Raw genomic sequence first — 16,480 nt, 5'->3', positions numbered from 1 at the left:
GTCGTTCTCGGAAAGTTAGGAATTTGACCTTTCCTAGGGGCTTTGTAAAAATGTCGGTGACCTGTTCATCTGTACCGATATGTTGGAGCCTTATTGCTCCTCGCTGCACCATATCTCAAATATAGTGGTACCTAATATCGATATCCTTGGATCGATCATGAAATACGGGATTCTCTAATAGATGGACCCCGCTCTGGTTGTCACATAGAATCACGGTGGTATCCAATGTAAACCCAAACAGCTCACTAAAGAGCTTTCGCAACCAGACTGCCTCACAGGAGGCCATGCTAGTAGCAATGTACTCTGCCTTGGCGGTGCTCAAAGCCACCGACTTCTGCTTCCTGCTCATCCAGGATATCGAGGAAGATCCCAAAGAGAAACAACACCCGAAAGTGCTCTTTCGGTCCACCACACTGCATGCCCAATCAGCATCAGTATACCCAAGTAGTCTCACATCTCCGGCAGTGTATCTCAACCCATGAGTGATTGTGCCACGGAGATATCTCAACAGATTCTTAGCACCAATCCAATGTGAGTAGTGAGGCTCAACCATATGTTGCCTCAATGTGTTGACTACAAAGCATATATCTGGATGGGAGTTCACCAAGAACATTAATGCTCCAACGAGTTGACGATACTCGGTAGCATTTCGTAAAACAGGTCCGGCAACACTACCGCTTAACTTCTTGAAGTCAAGCTCCATCGGGGTAGTTACGGGCTTGCAGTCCACCATGTCGAAGCTCTCAAATATCTTCACCACATATTTTCCTTGAGATAGGAAAATCTCCCCTGGTTTCTGCCAAACTTCCAGTCCTAGGAAATAGTGCATAAGTCCTAGGCCTTTCATCTCGAACTCAGAAGCCAGCTCCCTCTTACATTCGTGAATGAGAGGGTCTGCACCTGTTAGAAATAGGTCGTCAACATATAACATCGGTATGAGAGGCTTGTCATCTATAACCTTAAAGTAAAGGTTAGGGTCGGCTTCACTCCTAGTGAATCCCAGCTTCATCAAGTAGCTATCGATCCTCTCATACCATGCTTGGGGTGCTTGCTTTAGCCCATAGAGGGCCTTCTTCAACCTTCACACATGAGATTCTCGATCATAAATCTCAAATCCTTTGGGTTGCTCCACATAGACCTCCTCTTTGATCGAACCATGTAAGAACGCAGTCTTGACATCCATCTGATGTAGGTTCCATCCTTGTGAAGCAGCAAGGGCTATGATCGAGGGGATGGTGGTACATCGGGCAACAGGTGCAAATATCTCGTCATAGTCTATACCTTCCTTCTGGGAGAAGCTACGAGTGACAAGACGAGCCTTATACTTTTCCGCACTTCCAACAACTGCATGCTTTATCTTGTAAAGTCATTTTGAAGTGACAACTTCTTTGTCCTGGGGTCTGGGGACCACATCCCAAACATCGTTTTTCATAATGGACTCATATTCCTCGGTCATAACATCCTTCCATACTTGATGCTTGACGACATTTGTGAATGACGAAGGCTCATTTTGGATGATCGTGCTCATGATGGTCAGGTATCCCTGATACCTGTTCGGCTTCTTACTTTCACGGAAGGTTCCTTGCGGTGAAATGTATCCTTCAACATTATCAAGTGTCCCCCTAAGCCATGAAGGCCTCTTCCTAGGAGAGGAAGGCTCTTGTGGAGGAGGATCAATAGGATCCATAGGTTCTTCCACATTGGGCATCGTCTGATCTTCTTTTTTCTTCGGTTCTCCGGTGTCAGCTTCTTTAGATCCCCTTAAAGTAGGAAGATTGTCTACCTTGCTAAGAGCCATATCTTCGTCAAAGGTGACATCATGACTAATCTCGACTTCCCTTTGACCAGCTACATAGATTATATAGCCTTAGCATTTTCGCTATAGCCCACGAAGATTCCTTTCTTTCCAGATGCACCCAATTTATTCCTTTTTTCTTTAGGAACATGAAAATATACAGGGCTTCCAAAAAATATAAAATGAGATACATTAGGTTTCTTACCAGTGAACATTTCTTCGGGAGTCTTGGAACCCAATGCTTGATGAGGGCATTGTTTTTGTACATATACTGCGGTATTTGCAGCTTCGGCCCATAGAAACTTCAGAAGTCTTTGATCATGGAGCATAGCACGGACAACTTCCACAATTGTACGATTCTTCCTTTCCGCCACACCATTCTGTTCAGGAGTATATGGTGTAGTAGTCTCCCTCTTAATGCCAGCCTCTTTGCAAAAGTCATGAAACTCATTGGATTCATATTCAGTCCCATTATCAGTCCTTAAGATCTTGATCTTCTTTTCGGTTTGATTCTTGATCAAGGCTTTGAAGTGTCGAAACCAGGAGAACACTTCATCCTTCTTTTTCAAGAAGTATATCCAAGTCTTGCGAGAATAATCATCTGTAAAAGTGAGGTAATATAAATATCCTCCCAAGGAGTTCACAGGCATCATACCGGATATGTCTGAGTGAACCAACTCCAATATATCGGAGGTCTTGCTTTGGATTGAGGGGAATGGTCCCCTTTTGAGCTTCCCTTTGGCACATCACCTTGATTATCATGCCAAAAATTGCGGCCTACCTAAGAGATGCAACCACACCCAATCTGCACTTTTGGAAGGTCAACGCTTGGTCAACGTTGGTCAAAGAGATGACCTACTACCCTAGCGTCCTTGTTTCTGCGTCTTCTTTGCCCTAGGATGTCTTCCTTTCAGCGACACGTGTGAGAGAGAGAGAGAGGCTCCTTTTATGCGTAAGAGAGAGAGAGAGAAGATGAGTGAATTGAATTGTCCAAATGAGGAGAATGCTCCTTGTATTTATATGCAAACATTGAGGTTGAATAGACATGACTGTTGGGCTTCTGAGCCTACATAAGTTTGCTAGCCGACCTTGACAATTGTCCATAATCAAAATAAATTCATATCTCCATAAATACTTATCGGAATCGGATGATCTTTAGATCAGTCCTACACTTGTCGATGAGAGGAATCTAGGAAAAATATCAGAAGCCATAAATAAGGTGATCCACATGGAGTTTGGCCCTAGTTTCCAATTTTAACACAACATGTCAGACATCAGCAGTGCAGAGGACGATGCTTTAGAGTCAAAGCAGTATGCAACAACTATTAGTTTTTGGTAGCACCAGAAGTACTCTAGCCTTGAGAAATGGTGGAGAGGCTAAGGCACGTGAGTTCTAAAGAACCCTGAAATTGTTTCGTGAAATTCCACCCGGATTATATTTTATTAAAATAATAATTATTTTTAATGGGGTTCCTAAGTCTAAACTTAGGGAAATTTAAATATTAAATGGTATTAATCAAAATATGGGTGAAAATGATCTATAAGGTGGATCAAGTCATGTTTTAATCTTAGTTTTTGATTAGAGACTTAATCTCGGTCGCTGAAGACTCAACAGGAAAAGTATAAAATGGAGGCTTGGGGATCATTTGGAAACACACAGAGAGAATGAGAAAATCGATTTTCTGAGGTGAGAAGTTCTTGGCAGGAAAATTGATTGGGAAGATCTTGTAGCTGAGGAGCAAAGAGAATACGGGAGAAGGAATTTCCAGAGAACACTGACAGAGAGGCAACGCAGAAGTCGGGAGAGTTGAAGAAGAAACGCTGCAAGTCATGTAGATTCCAGAACTGCCAGAACAACTAGGAGAGCTGACGTAGAGGCAACACAGTAGTCGGGAGAGCTGGCGCAGAAAAGTTGTCTGTCACGCAAAATCCAGAATTGTCGAAACTACCGAGAACTACTGGAACTGCCAGGAATTACTAGAACAACCGGGAGAGTTGATGCAGAGGGTAGAGAAGGTGACGCAAGGTTGACGTAGAGCCAACACAAAAATAGTCGGGGTTAGCCACTCTTGTGCCGGATCAACCGAAATTATACCAGGTGAAGTGAGGTAAAACTCACTCAGATTTTCTGCTAGAATTTTCTCTATAAAGGATTGCTAGATGAGCATCTTAGAGTTGTATTCAGATATTTCTCCTGCATAATGATAGACCCTCATAATTGTTGCACTGGTTTTCCCACATTGGCTTTTCCTGGGAACTACTGTGTCCAAAATGAAATGTGTCCTATGTATCATGTTCTTTGCTCTATTTTTCTGTGTCATGAGATCAAATATTTAATTTGTGTAGGATGCATAAGTAATTTGTTTCAGTATTCAGAAGAATAACTTGATGAATGTAATTTAAAAATCAAGTAGGTGAAGTAGATTCAGATTTGCTGCAGTAGGGGTTCCTTGAGTGTAGGAATTTTCACATGGTATTAGAGGATTAATTTTGAAACAGAAAGAGAAGATCAAGTGCTGAGAAGTGAGGCTGAAAGCTGCACTTGGCAACAATTCAAATCCCCTTGAAGGGATTGCCTAGTCCTTATCAGGAAGTAGATCTGAGGAAATCTCTCTCTAAGTGAGACGTCAGAGAGGTACGATATCTAGTTTGTGAGTTTGTAGAGGCAGAGGGAGTGACGCAGAGTCTCACCGCAGTGCTTGAAGGGCGCAGTTTCTGTCGGGGTAGAAATCCACTGGAAAAGAATGAAGACACATAGAAGGGGAATTTTCTCCTTAGAGAACTTTCCACCATAAATTTTGAATTTTTCACTTGCTGAGCAGTGCTAAGTAGTGACTGGAGGAATCAGTTTCACAGTTAGGTGAGATGGCATTGTATGGGCTCAGAGATCAGGACAAGTTGGACGGGGCCTCCAACTATGTCATATGGAAGACCATAATCTTAGATGTTCTGGAGGAATATGACCTCGACCCTACGTCAAAAGTGTTGTAGTTGTTCATACTGACAACGTTCAAAAGAAGAAGTACAAGGCCGAGTACGGGAAGGAAAAGAGGCTCGTTCTCGATGGGTTTTGAGATCATGTTGTCTCACACTTGCAAAGCAAGGATACAACCCGAGAGATGCGGGAATCCTTGTCTTCTCTGTATGAAGGCTCTTCCAAAGAATGAAAGATGTACCTAGAACAGAAGTTGTAGCGAACTTTGATGCAGAAAGGAGAAGGGGTGAACCTCTATCTCAACATCTTCAGGACACTAGAGACCAACTTGCTGCAGTGGGGTCCACTCCTCAGCGAACCGTGATGGTGAGGATAGCCCTGACTGGAGTCTTGGATGAATGACAAGTTTTCGTCCAAAGCATATTAGGCAAAGATAAACTACCTTCATGGGAGGAGATGTGGGTGACTCTTCAACATGAGGAGTTAAGGAGGGACCTAGTGAAGGTCAACCTTAGTGGCAACGGTGGGAGTGGCACAAAGAGAGAGGAGGAGGAGGAGAACACAACTCTGGCATCGAAGGGACAATAGAAGCTGAAGAGAAAGGAGGACATTTCGAAGGTGAAATGTTTCAGTTGTGGCAAGATGGGCCACTATGCATCCTAGTGTCCTTTGAAGAAAAAGGACAAGGATGAGAAACACGATCCTAATGCTGCTTTAGCAAAGATTGACAAGGATGAGTTTTCCATGAGTGCCCACACAACTCCAAGTGGGAGATGGGGCGATATTGAGCTATAGTCGAGAAGACTACATGTGGGCAGGATCCTTGAGGAGTCCACCTCTTGGATCAATTCCTTGCTACGGGAGCCCAAGGTTCAACAGTAGCGAGATGGACTTGGTGTCAGAGGATGCAGTGGATTGTTTGGAGGACAAATGCAGTAGCTTGGGACCAGAGATTGATCAACGCAAAGAAAGGTTCCCAAAACAGTGCAGAAGTCAGCAACAGCGCAGAAGATTCAGAGGGTCAGAGACTAGAGCAGTCAGATTCCAACATTCATTGTATTACTGTTGAACACAGTTAAGTTCAGTTAATTTTGAATGTTTTTCAGTTGCTTCTAAACAGTTGGAGGTTGATGCAGCTAAAAGAAATGAAAAGAGCATATGATGGCAACAAGAAAAACAAAAGAAAATCAAAATGAAAAAGGTGGTAGGGAATTACATATTAGCACGTGGGAAAAGCCAAGCATGGGCTCTACCTCTCTCATATGGTCATCACCCGGTTCCTATTAGTTTATGGTAGTAGTGGACAGGTGTTCTAGTCTTTATTATGTCTAAGATGCTAAGGAACACGAGATCTGCAAAACCCAGAAAAGGTTTCACAAGATAAGACTCATAAATGCCTTAATTAAATTATTAGTCAATAATTTAATTATTTCCTAAGTCTAACTTAAAGAAGTTGGTTAATCAAAGTTAATTAATTAAGGTAATTCGATTTTGCTCTAGTAATATCTATTGATGGAGTCAAAGTAATCTGAGCCATTGATCAAGATTAGATCTTGGCTGTTGGTTACCAAACGGAAGATTATAAGAGCAAGTTGAAGGCTTGGAGAAGTGACATCGAGTGAGTTTGGGCAATTCAACTTACCCAGTTACAACATTCAGCAAGGGCACAGTTGAAGTTTGTTGATTTGGGGTAGCATCGGATGTGCTCTAAGTCCCAAATTTTGTAGCGAGGCTTGGGCACATGTATTCCAAAGAACCCAGAAAGAGTGTTGGGAAATTCCACCTAGAAGTGATTTTATTAAAATAATCAATATTTTTATTGGGGTTCCTATGTCTAAACTTAGGAAAATTAAAATATTAATGGGTATTAATATAATCATGGATGAAACTTCTAGAAAAGACATGGATCAAACCAAAATGATCTGAGCCTTTGATTAAGATTTAATCTAGGTCACTGATTATCCAACAGGAAGATATAAGAAGGGGCTTGAGGGTCATTTGGACAACACACCGGGCAAATACTCAATTGCCCTAGTAAAATCGATTTTCTCACTGGTCGAAGTTCGACAAGAGAAAATTGATTCAAAGGGAGAGTTGCAGGTGGAGGAGAGACAGAGAGGGTCCAACATCAATCAGAGTGACAGGGACGAAGACGCAAAGCAATAAAAGAACAATGTTGGGTAGATTGACGCTGGGAGAGGCAACGTTGGCTTGAGTGACGCAAGCACTGCGCATGCCAGTCCAAGGGCCAGAGAAAATGACGTTGGGCAAGCCAGAGAGACGCAAAGGGTGGAGGAACTTCTCTCTCAGGTCAGATACTTATTCAGGAACGTCTGTAAATTCTTCTTAGAAAGCCTAGTTCTATACTGTTAGGTGTAATTTGTACTTGAAGATTTTTGCTGAAGAATAATAAAACCCTCATCTGTTGCACCGGTTTTCCCACATTGGGTTTTTTGGGGAACAATTGTCCAAAAATAATTGCGTCATTGTGATTGTATTTGTGCCAGCATTTTACTTATATTTACTTTCTGCAATGTTGTGAAGACTGCAGTAGAATATATTTTGATTTGTCGTAAGAATATAGTAGATAACTTATTTATGAAGTAATATGTGGAAGAAATAATATTAATCACTGCAGTAGGATTTCTATTTAGAAATATTCACATAAAACCCTTATATACGGGAAAACCCAATCAAACTCTTCCACTAACAAATTCAAGTTAAGATAGACCAAGACCCTCGACCCAAAGACCTTCCTCTTCCACCAAGTCAACCTTCCAATATGATTCGACACACTTTAGCAGTGTCTTCTTGTCGAGCAGCCTCAACCCAACAACAATCCATAAATTTGACTTCCCAGCTATAGAACTTCGATGCCCAGCTATAGAATTTCAGCGCGGCAACAACACTGCAGTTTTAGCGCAACAACAACTTCAATTCCTTCGCACGTGTGAGATAAGAGAGAAAATTTCGACTTTCTTAGATAGATAGTGTCCTCCTTCTCCTTCGCTGGCCTTTTCTTTCTTCCTTCGTGAATTTCACACTTTTATTGGCCCCAAAAGATTTAGATCGACCTTGATGAGTGACTGCTCCAAATGAGGTCGAGTCGTTGCCTTTATATAGTAGTTTATGCCCCCCAGTTAGGACAACTTGTCCAATTTGAGGCCGACTTGGTGGAGGAGGTCTAGAAGACCTAATTTACATTAAAATAAATTTATTTCTTGACAAATAGAGCCTAAGAAAGGTCTTTTACATTATGGCATGGACAAGGATACTTGACATAAACCATAGAAGCCTTCAGAGGAGGCTACGACCTAAAAACAATTGACCCAAGCGTGAAACCCATGCTTTAATAAGTCAATTTCTTTAATAATAAAATTTGTTTTTCTTTCTTTTGACGAATACATTACATCATGTCTCAAATATAATTATGAAAACCGACACAAGTTACATTCTTCAACATGAATAAGGGCTGCACTAGTTTAGGTATATGCACAGAAGGATCCCCTAACAAGAGGGCCAAACATCTCAGATATGTGCCCTCTTTCTCTCTGACCTATCTCATTCCTAATGTGGTCAACTCAATGGGTATATGCACTCTCTCTATGCAAGTATATGAGGCTTTCTCTCTTTGTGATCTTAACATATGTTATGTGGCCTTTCTTTGTGAAGATGAAGTTTGTACCGACAAAGTTAAGTAGTCTTTATATGCAGTCCCATTGGCATATCTTGGTGCAGATCTAGTGGTCCTAACCTTTTGTAGCTATGGAATTATTTATGTACCCTAATATTTAGTATTTGGCAGTAATATATGGCAAAATCTTTATGACAATAATGTATGGATGTATGACATGACTTCGATATATGATATCTTCAATAATTTATGGAAAAACATTATGTCGGTAATATATGGCAAAGTTTTATGATTGAGATATGTGGGTGTGTCCTTGTATGGTAATGCGTTCATGACAGTATTAACAGTGATGTGTGACAATGCCTTCATGACAATATTGACAATGATTTGTGCCAGTGCCATCATGATAGTTATGGTGACAATAACCCTATGACAATGATTTATGGTTTATGACAGTGTATGGTAATGGCGGTGTATGGCAATGTTACTTGTCCTTGTATAACACAGTGATATGAAATTGAATATAGTGATACTTATGATTGTGTTGTCAGTGCCACTTCAAGCAGAGATCTATGTTATCTATAGTGATTGACTTATGAGGATCATGTATGATCCAAGTTTGGTCGTAAGTGGCCTAATGTGATGAAAGACTTATGTCTCATGATATTTGTACTTTGTATCTAAGTTGAACATTTGATAATATCTAAGAAGAATTTGGTTAGCTTTTCCCCCTTGTGGGGTTTTGCCCTGGTCTCTAGCCTAAATCTTGGTGTACCTATTGTGTATGTTTTTCTTCTATTGTTCCTTATTGTTCTGCTCCATTGTTGATGTTATTGTTCACTCTACATAATTGCTAATGATGATATGATATTATGGGGTGAATGTAATATGAAATGTTGAAAAAGTTTAGAATTGTAATTATCTACAATAGAGAAAAATCTAGCCCTAAAAATTAACAGCTAACACATACCTCAAATGCCTAAAGTGCTCCTCTTTAGACGGGCTATAAACCAAAATGCTATCTAGATTTACAATCATAAACTTCCCTATAAATTCTTTCAACACCTCGTTCATCAATCTCATAAAGGTATTGGGTGCATCGGAAACCCAAATGGCATGACTAGCCATTCATACAATCCATCATTGGTTTTAAAGGTTGTCTTCAACTCATCTCCTTCTCTAATCTTGATCTAATGATACCCACTCTTCAAATCAATTTTAGAGAAATAACTAGCACCACTCAAACAATCCAACAAATCATATATGAAAAGTAAAGGAAATCGATACCTTATTGTAATTTTGTTCAATGCTCTGGAGTCTGTACACATGTGCCAACCTCCATCTTTCTCAGGGCTCGACATTATAGGAACTACACATGGACTAAGAATTTCTCCGATCGGTCCTTTATCTAACAACTCTTGCACTAACTTTCTAATTTCTTCATTCTCTTGAGGGGTCATCCTGTATGCAACTTTATTTGGTAGACTTGCTCCCAGGATTAAGTCAATATGGTGACTTATACTCCTCACAAGTGGTAACTCATAGGCAAGTCATCCACTACAATATCACTATACTCTTTCAACATATCTTGAATCTCAAAATGCAAATCAATCATAGTAGTGGAAGAAAGAATTACCTTAGGTTTACATGCTAAAGCAAAGCCCACCTTATTATCTTCCACCCACTGCAAAAATTATTTCCCACTAAACAACAATGCCTTGGAATCATTGGTTTCTAATGTCCACTCTTCTTGCAAAGGCAACAAGGTATGGTTGATGCCATCCTTCTTGAGTTTGTAAATGCTCTTTTTCCCATCATGCACAACACCTCTGTCAAACTGCCACAATTTACCCAATAGAATGTGGCACGCATCCATGGGCATGATATCACACGAGATTTTATCCTTATAGTTGCCTATCTGCAACTCCACACTTTTCATTCACCAATAGTTGATGACCCTTTTAAGGCCATGACACCTTATAAGGTATTGGATGATTCATCTTCTTCAATCTCAATTTCTCCACCACTTCTGTAGACACCAAGTTGTCTGTGTTGCCACTATCAATCACCACCTTGCAACATTTTCCTTTGCAAACAATCCTAAACAACGCCTTCCTTTGAGTTGGTTCAACAACTTCCTTATCTGGTTTCAACACCACTTTCTTATGCAATAGAGACTCTCTTGTCTCTGGTACATTTTCTAAATCTTGTACCTTTGGTTCCCATTCTTCTGTTGGGGAAAAACAACACTTCTCTAGCCCGCATCTTCGTTTTATGGGCATTCATATGCCATGTGTCCAAGCTTGCCACACCTATAGCAATGAATCTCTCTTCCTATGCCTCTTCCTCATCCTCTGGAAAAAGGATCATCGACCTCTGAAGTCTCCCTCTTTATGTCATTGTGGACTTGAGCTATTAGCTCCTCCTGTTTGTGTCGATATTCCTCTACTTATGTCGTCCTCTTCCTCTAGCAGTACATTTTCCTTTGCCAAACTACTTCCTTGCAAGCTTCTCCTCAACCTTCAAAGCTAGCTACTATGCTTCTTCTACTATTATGGAAAATAGCACACTAATTTCATCTTAGATGTCCAACCTAAGGCCATTAATATATCTGGTTTTTTTTCTCTGTAGACCCCTCTACATATCCAACCCTCATGTTCACCTTATAGAATTCTTCTGTGTACTCCATCACAATCATCAATCTCTGCATTAGATTTTGCATTTGTCTAGATAAACTAAGTTGATAATCCTTTGGTAAGAACTTGCCTCTGAGCTTCGCGACTATTATGTCCCAACTCTTAATCTCCTGCTTATTCTTGCTCCTTTCAACTAGTACCCCATCCCACCATAGAGTTGCATGTCCCTTCAATTTGGTAACAAGAAACTTGACTTTCTTCCCCTCATCCATCTCTTCATACCCAAAGAACTTATCCATCTTTGTAATCCAGTCTAGAAGCTCCTTTGGATTCATGATACCAGTGTAAGAAGAAATATCAGGGTTTTCCATTATGACATATCCTAGAATTTCCTTTAGTATTATGGCTTCTATAGGATCTTCAGTTGCTTCTTCTGGAGATTCTTCTTCTTCCTCGCTTACATTTCCAGCTTCAAGTTCTCTTTGCTTGTTGGTTTCCATGGTTGCCATTTTTTCTTCCAATCGTTGCATAGCTCACATCACTTCAATGTTGGTTAGAAGGCTTTGTCCCATCTGGCCTCCTCTAGCACATCGTCCAACTTTGTGCACCATGGTCAACTAATTGTTACTGGAGCAGATGCAAGATCTGCTCTGATACCAATTAGTGTAGGCCTTAACCTTTTTTAATATTTGTATATGGCCCCAATACTCAAACTAGAACAACTGCAACCAGAACTGTTTTAAATAGCCACCAAGGGGAAGGGGAAGCTTACCTTATATAAAATCATCGAGCTCAAGCCTTCTTCAATAATCACCGATACCAAGCACTTATATACATTATATAACGACGCGACCCCACTCATTAAGCTTCTGGCACTTGAAGTTTACCTCCCACTTCACGTAATGTGACTAAATCATAGGACTTGGGTTCCTGGAACTTCACTTTGTTGTGCAACTCCTATACCCGTTGGGACATATTCTCCCAGACTTATGTCACCCCATCTTGTGCCAAAAATGCGCAATACCTTTACCTGCCAAGAGAATGACTTCTAAACATGAATATCCACGTTAAATGTCGCCCCCGAATTCCATCAAAAGTTGTCCCCGACCCTTTTTAAAAGTGTGCATACCTCATCCTTCCAGGGGGAGTCAGAAAGACTCACTGGTACCTTGTTAGTCTCATCCTCTAGTGAAAGCACTTTGCATCGTCCCAACCTCTTACATGTTGGCTAGCCTCACATGTCAACCTGACATCCAGTGATGTCAGTGGTTCCCTTATGTACTCTTTCGATCGCCCGTGGAAAGAACTCCCAGGACACGCCACCCTGGCTCCTATCAATTAACGTGTTTATCTTGACAGAACCTCAGTCTTGTCTTCCGGCCTTTGTCAAATGACAAACTTCTATCGACTTAAAAAAACTAAGTGTTGGATGATATGCCTCTATATTTCAACTCGGTTTTGGTTATTATTGTTGCCTCTCCTCCGCCATTTCTGCAGACTTTGCACAAGTGTTAAGTGATGATCCAACCTACCTCTATCTCTAGTTGCAAAAATTCAAACAAAGCCTGGACATACACAGAGACATGCAATATTTATATTATATATGTATGCGATTAAAGAATGAAAATAGAGATTGTAGTAGCACTGCTTTAAGATTTGTCTGGAAAATCACTCTTACCACACTTCACATACTTATTATTTCCATTGATTCAAGCAAATAACAAAGAATACATCACATGTCTCTTTAGATCCATAAAGACAAGATCGGATGGACCATTTTTGGAATAGTAAACAAATCACAACAATTAGCTAAATCTAATAAATTACATAGCAATCCAAACCAATTCTAACCTAACAAACCCACTCATTGAGGTCAATCATATTTTACAGATGCCCCTGCATCAAGGAGTGTTAATGCTTATCGCTCAAGCAAGTACTTTTACACTCTAAATGTTTGGGCATGTGGAAGTTGCTTAATTGACCTCTAACCTTAGTAATTGCTTTAATAGTTAAAGTAATTGCCATTTATAAGATAAAATGAGTTAATCTAATGAAATGCAAGGGTTATTTCCATTAGTGAATTAAATGAATTTCAATTGTTAATTGCAAACAATGTTGAAATGTAATCTCAACTATCAATCACTTTGGAGATTAGGGTTGTAGATTCAAACAATAACTCAAACTTATAAAAGGCTAGACTAAGGGCAAAAACATGCAACAAATCTTCAACACAACAGTGAAAGTGAGATCTCCGTGGTTGTGTGGAGGAAGATGAAAGTGGCAGCAAAAAATATCTAGAGTGGTGAAGCAAGATCGAAGGACAAATCTAAGGTTTGATCAGTTGGATCAACTCCAGGTTTGTTGTTGTATGTATTTTCATCAAAGGGCCATTATCCTAGTAGGGAGCCCTTGTTAAGTTCGGAATTTATTTGAATAAAGAATGATATAAAGGGAAGAAATATTTGTTGGAGTGTGATAGTAACATTGGAAATATTTAATTTTGGCTAGGTTACTAGGATTAGGAAATAAATGGACATTTTCTGTTCCCTTGAATGACCATTAAACTTATTATTGTAACATTTGATTAAGTCACTTGGCATTTTCAAGTAAATGTCACTTAAATCTAAATTCATTTCTCATAATTCATTCTCATCAAACATTGAAATTCATATTAGTGAAAAAATTACAGATGATGGAACGCATATATCCAACAATTGGATTTTCCATATTACATAATTTTCCATCATCCAGATTTGGTGGTTTTCCAAGCAAATCTTCATCAAAGCTCGATTGAGATGTTTCAGATTGAAAATCAAGTTATACCAATTTATGCACTATACAATCCCTATACATCACAGAGTTCTACATCACCTATTGTATGAATTGTTATACTTACTTATTGATGAGTCGTCATTATCTACATTTAAAGGTGATGCATCCATGCACTATACATTGATATCATTAGGAAGAATATATAGTTGAGATAGCTAATCTTTTCTATTATTCTTGTGTTGTGTCTCATTTTTAAACCAATAATTAAATCATAAAATAATACTTAATAGCATACCATTACACTTGCGATGTCAAAATAATACTTGATAGCATACCATTACACTTGCGATGACCATGACATCATTGTTACCTCAGTGTTATAGTTATTTGGATATAGCTTGGCCCATTAACCTATAGGTTAGCTTACCAAAGGATATAATCATGCATAACCATATAACCATTTTCATGCTATTAATAATGTTCCATAATGTTCCAGATTGTCACATTTAATTTTTAAAAAATTATGTTATATTTATCCTGCACATCACATCCATTACCCATTCGCAATATATATCAAATTGGTATTGACTTACCATAACTTCCTTTTTACATTTGCATGCTTAAAAGGAAATCGTATCACTATCATCCTTAATAACATAACATTGAAATTTATACATTAAATTCACATATACAAATAAACTTTTTAATAAGTCCGCATGTCTTCATCATAATAGTTGTATCGCTGTAACTAAGTCAACAAATAGCAAGCAAAGAAATAACAAGAAAAGGCATAATTTAGTTCAGATGTTGAAAGCCAAAATCTGGGACATCACATAAAGTGACCTTGAAAAATTTAGGATTGAAGAAGCATTTCTCTATGCTGCATTAGAATGCAAAATGATGCTCCTGAATTCTCATTATCTTTTATTGGCAAAACGAAGACATCAATTTCCAGTACTTTACGTGGACCAAAAAACCTCAAAAGATCATATTTAAGGCATTGATTAAGGATTGGTAAGTCAACTACATTAATGCTGTTGTGAATTATGCATGGCTTCTGGTTGAAGAAATGCATCAGGATTGAAAAGCATATGATGATTACAAGAAATCACTTTTACATCCAAGAGTCGTACGTTGAACTTAAAATTTAGGACTGAAGAAGCATTTTTCTTTATGCTATGTAGGAATGCAAAATGACGCTGCCTGAGTTCCTGTTATTTTATGTTAACTTAATGAAGACATCAACTTGCAATACTTTACAGGGCCCACGGAACCTGAAAAGATCGATAAGGCATTGATTAAGGATTGATAATTCAACTACATCAGTGCTGTTGTGAACTAAGCATGACTTGGCATGACATTGTAAAAATGATAAATCTCATTTTCATCGAGTACTGCAACCTCCGTCTCACAAACAGAACAACAAACTGGCTTGAAAACTTCATCTCTTAATTTTTCATTTGCATCTTCAGGCAAGCTGTTACAATTTCTGTTGTATTGATTGCTTCGTTTCTTACAATCTTTTTTCTGCCTCATGCTTTCTGCAGGCCTTCGTAATCTCTGGTTTTCCACAACTTTACAGTTCATAACAAACATGGCCCGGTACTGGGTTACATATATTTCATGTCTGCACCACGAAGTCCAGAGAATAGAAACATTATATGAATGAGACAATGTACCAGGACTGAAACCAATATCCAACTCTAACCTGTCTAAAAATTGGTATTTTCACTTGAACTAAAACTTAGTAGTAGTGTTCTCTCCATCCATTAAATTTGGATTTCATGTAAATCCACTAAATTTAAAATGTTTGCAGACCACAAATACAGAATTTTAAAGAGGAAATTTCGTTAAAGAGGCCTCTCAAACCAAGAGAGGGACAGAAAGCATATATCAGTGTTCATTAGTGGCATAATGCCAATGGTGAAAAAGTTGAAAACAGCACCAGAGCTACAATTAGACAACTCTACTTGTATGTTTTTGCAAAGAATGAGCAGGAAACAAAAAACAAAGATTTTACACACAAGAAAAGCATATCTAAAATGTTTCTTTACTGCAACAATGCCCAAATTCATTATTTCAAACTTAATTATATTGGTAATCACAACAGAAGTCCCAAACAATTATGTCCTTCCAGCAATCCGAGTTATTGCCAGCTAACTCAGTCAAAAGTCAAAACCTTTCTTGTGACGTCCCCAAGCAATTTATTTGTTCTAGATTGATTGTTTTACAGAATCGAACCATACTATTAAACGTTTCATACTGATGTGAATTATGCAACATTGGCTAATAGATCCCCCTCTTTCCATGACTATGTTTGACATTTTGCAAAAATGACTAAATGTAAATCCAGCAACCTACAAAGATACCAGTTAACGCCAAATAACAGTTTGCAGCTATGTTGCAGGACCATATGTGGATTCCCCTCTTCATCCATGGTTTTGTCCACCACTTGTCAAAACCACATCTTTCATGAAAATCAAAAGCTCCATTCCTAAAATATTTTTCAAAGCCAATACTTGCTAAAACCTTAAAGGGAAACATTAATAGCAAAATTTCCAAGGTTCCCATAAAAAACATGTGAAAGGAAGGAAAACAATTGGTGATTATCCTTTGGTACCCACAGCCCAGTAACAAATTTGAGAAAAAGGCTTGTAACTATCGATTTTTGTGTAGCATCAGGAGGTATTCCCACATGCCAAGAGGTC

The 16,480-nt window shown here is 39.0% G+C and overlaps 1 protein-coding gene across 1 annotated transcript in view; it reads right to left on the bottom strand.

The window, feature by feature from the left end:
• Window positions 1–14,736: 14,736 nt before the first annotated feature.
• The window catches only part of LOC149211258 (E2F-associated phosphoprotein), a 56,552-nt gene continuing 54,808 nt past the window's right edge, over window positions 14,737–16,480 (bottom strand). The window contains exon 3 of the mRNA XM_089396980.1: window positions 14,737–15,399. Coding sequence (XP_089253106.1) covers window positions 15,111–15,399 — 289 coding nt within the window. The 3' untranslated portion in view covers window positions 14,737–15,110. The remainder of the gene's footprint in view (window positions 15,400–16,480) is intronic.

The sequence above is a fragment of the Pinus tabuliformis genome, chromosome 1_2 (assembly GCF_031772625.1).
Source record: "Pinus tabuliformis cultivar Carrire ecotype Pingquan chromosome 1_2, CPIR1, whole genome shotgun sequence".
In the NCBI taxonomy this organism is placed as follows: domain Eukaryota; kingdom Viridiplantae; phylum Streptophyta; class Pinopsida; order Pinales; family Pinaceae; genus Pinus; species Pinus tabuliformis.
Note: the sequence above shows the minus strand (reverse complement) of the source record. Positions and strands in the feature narration are given on the sequence as shown.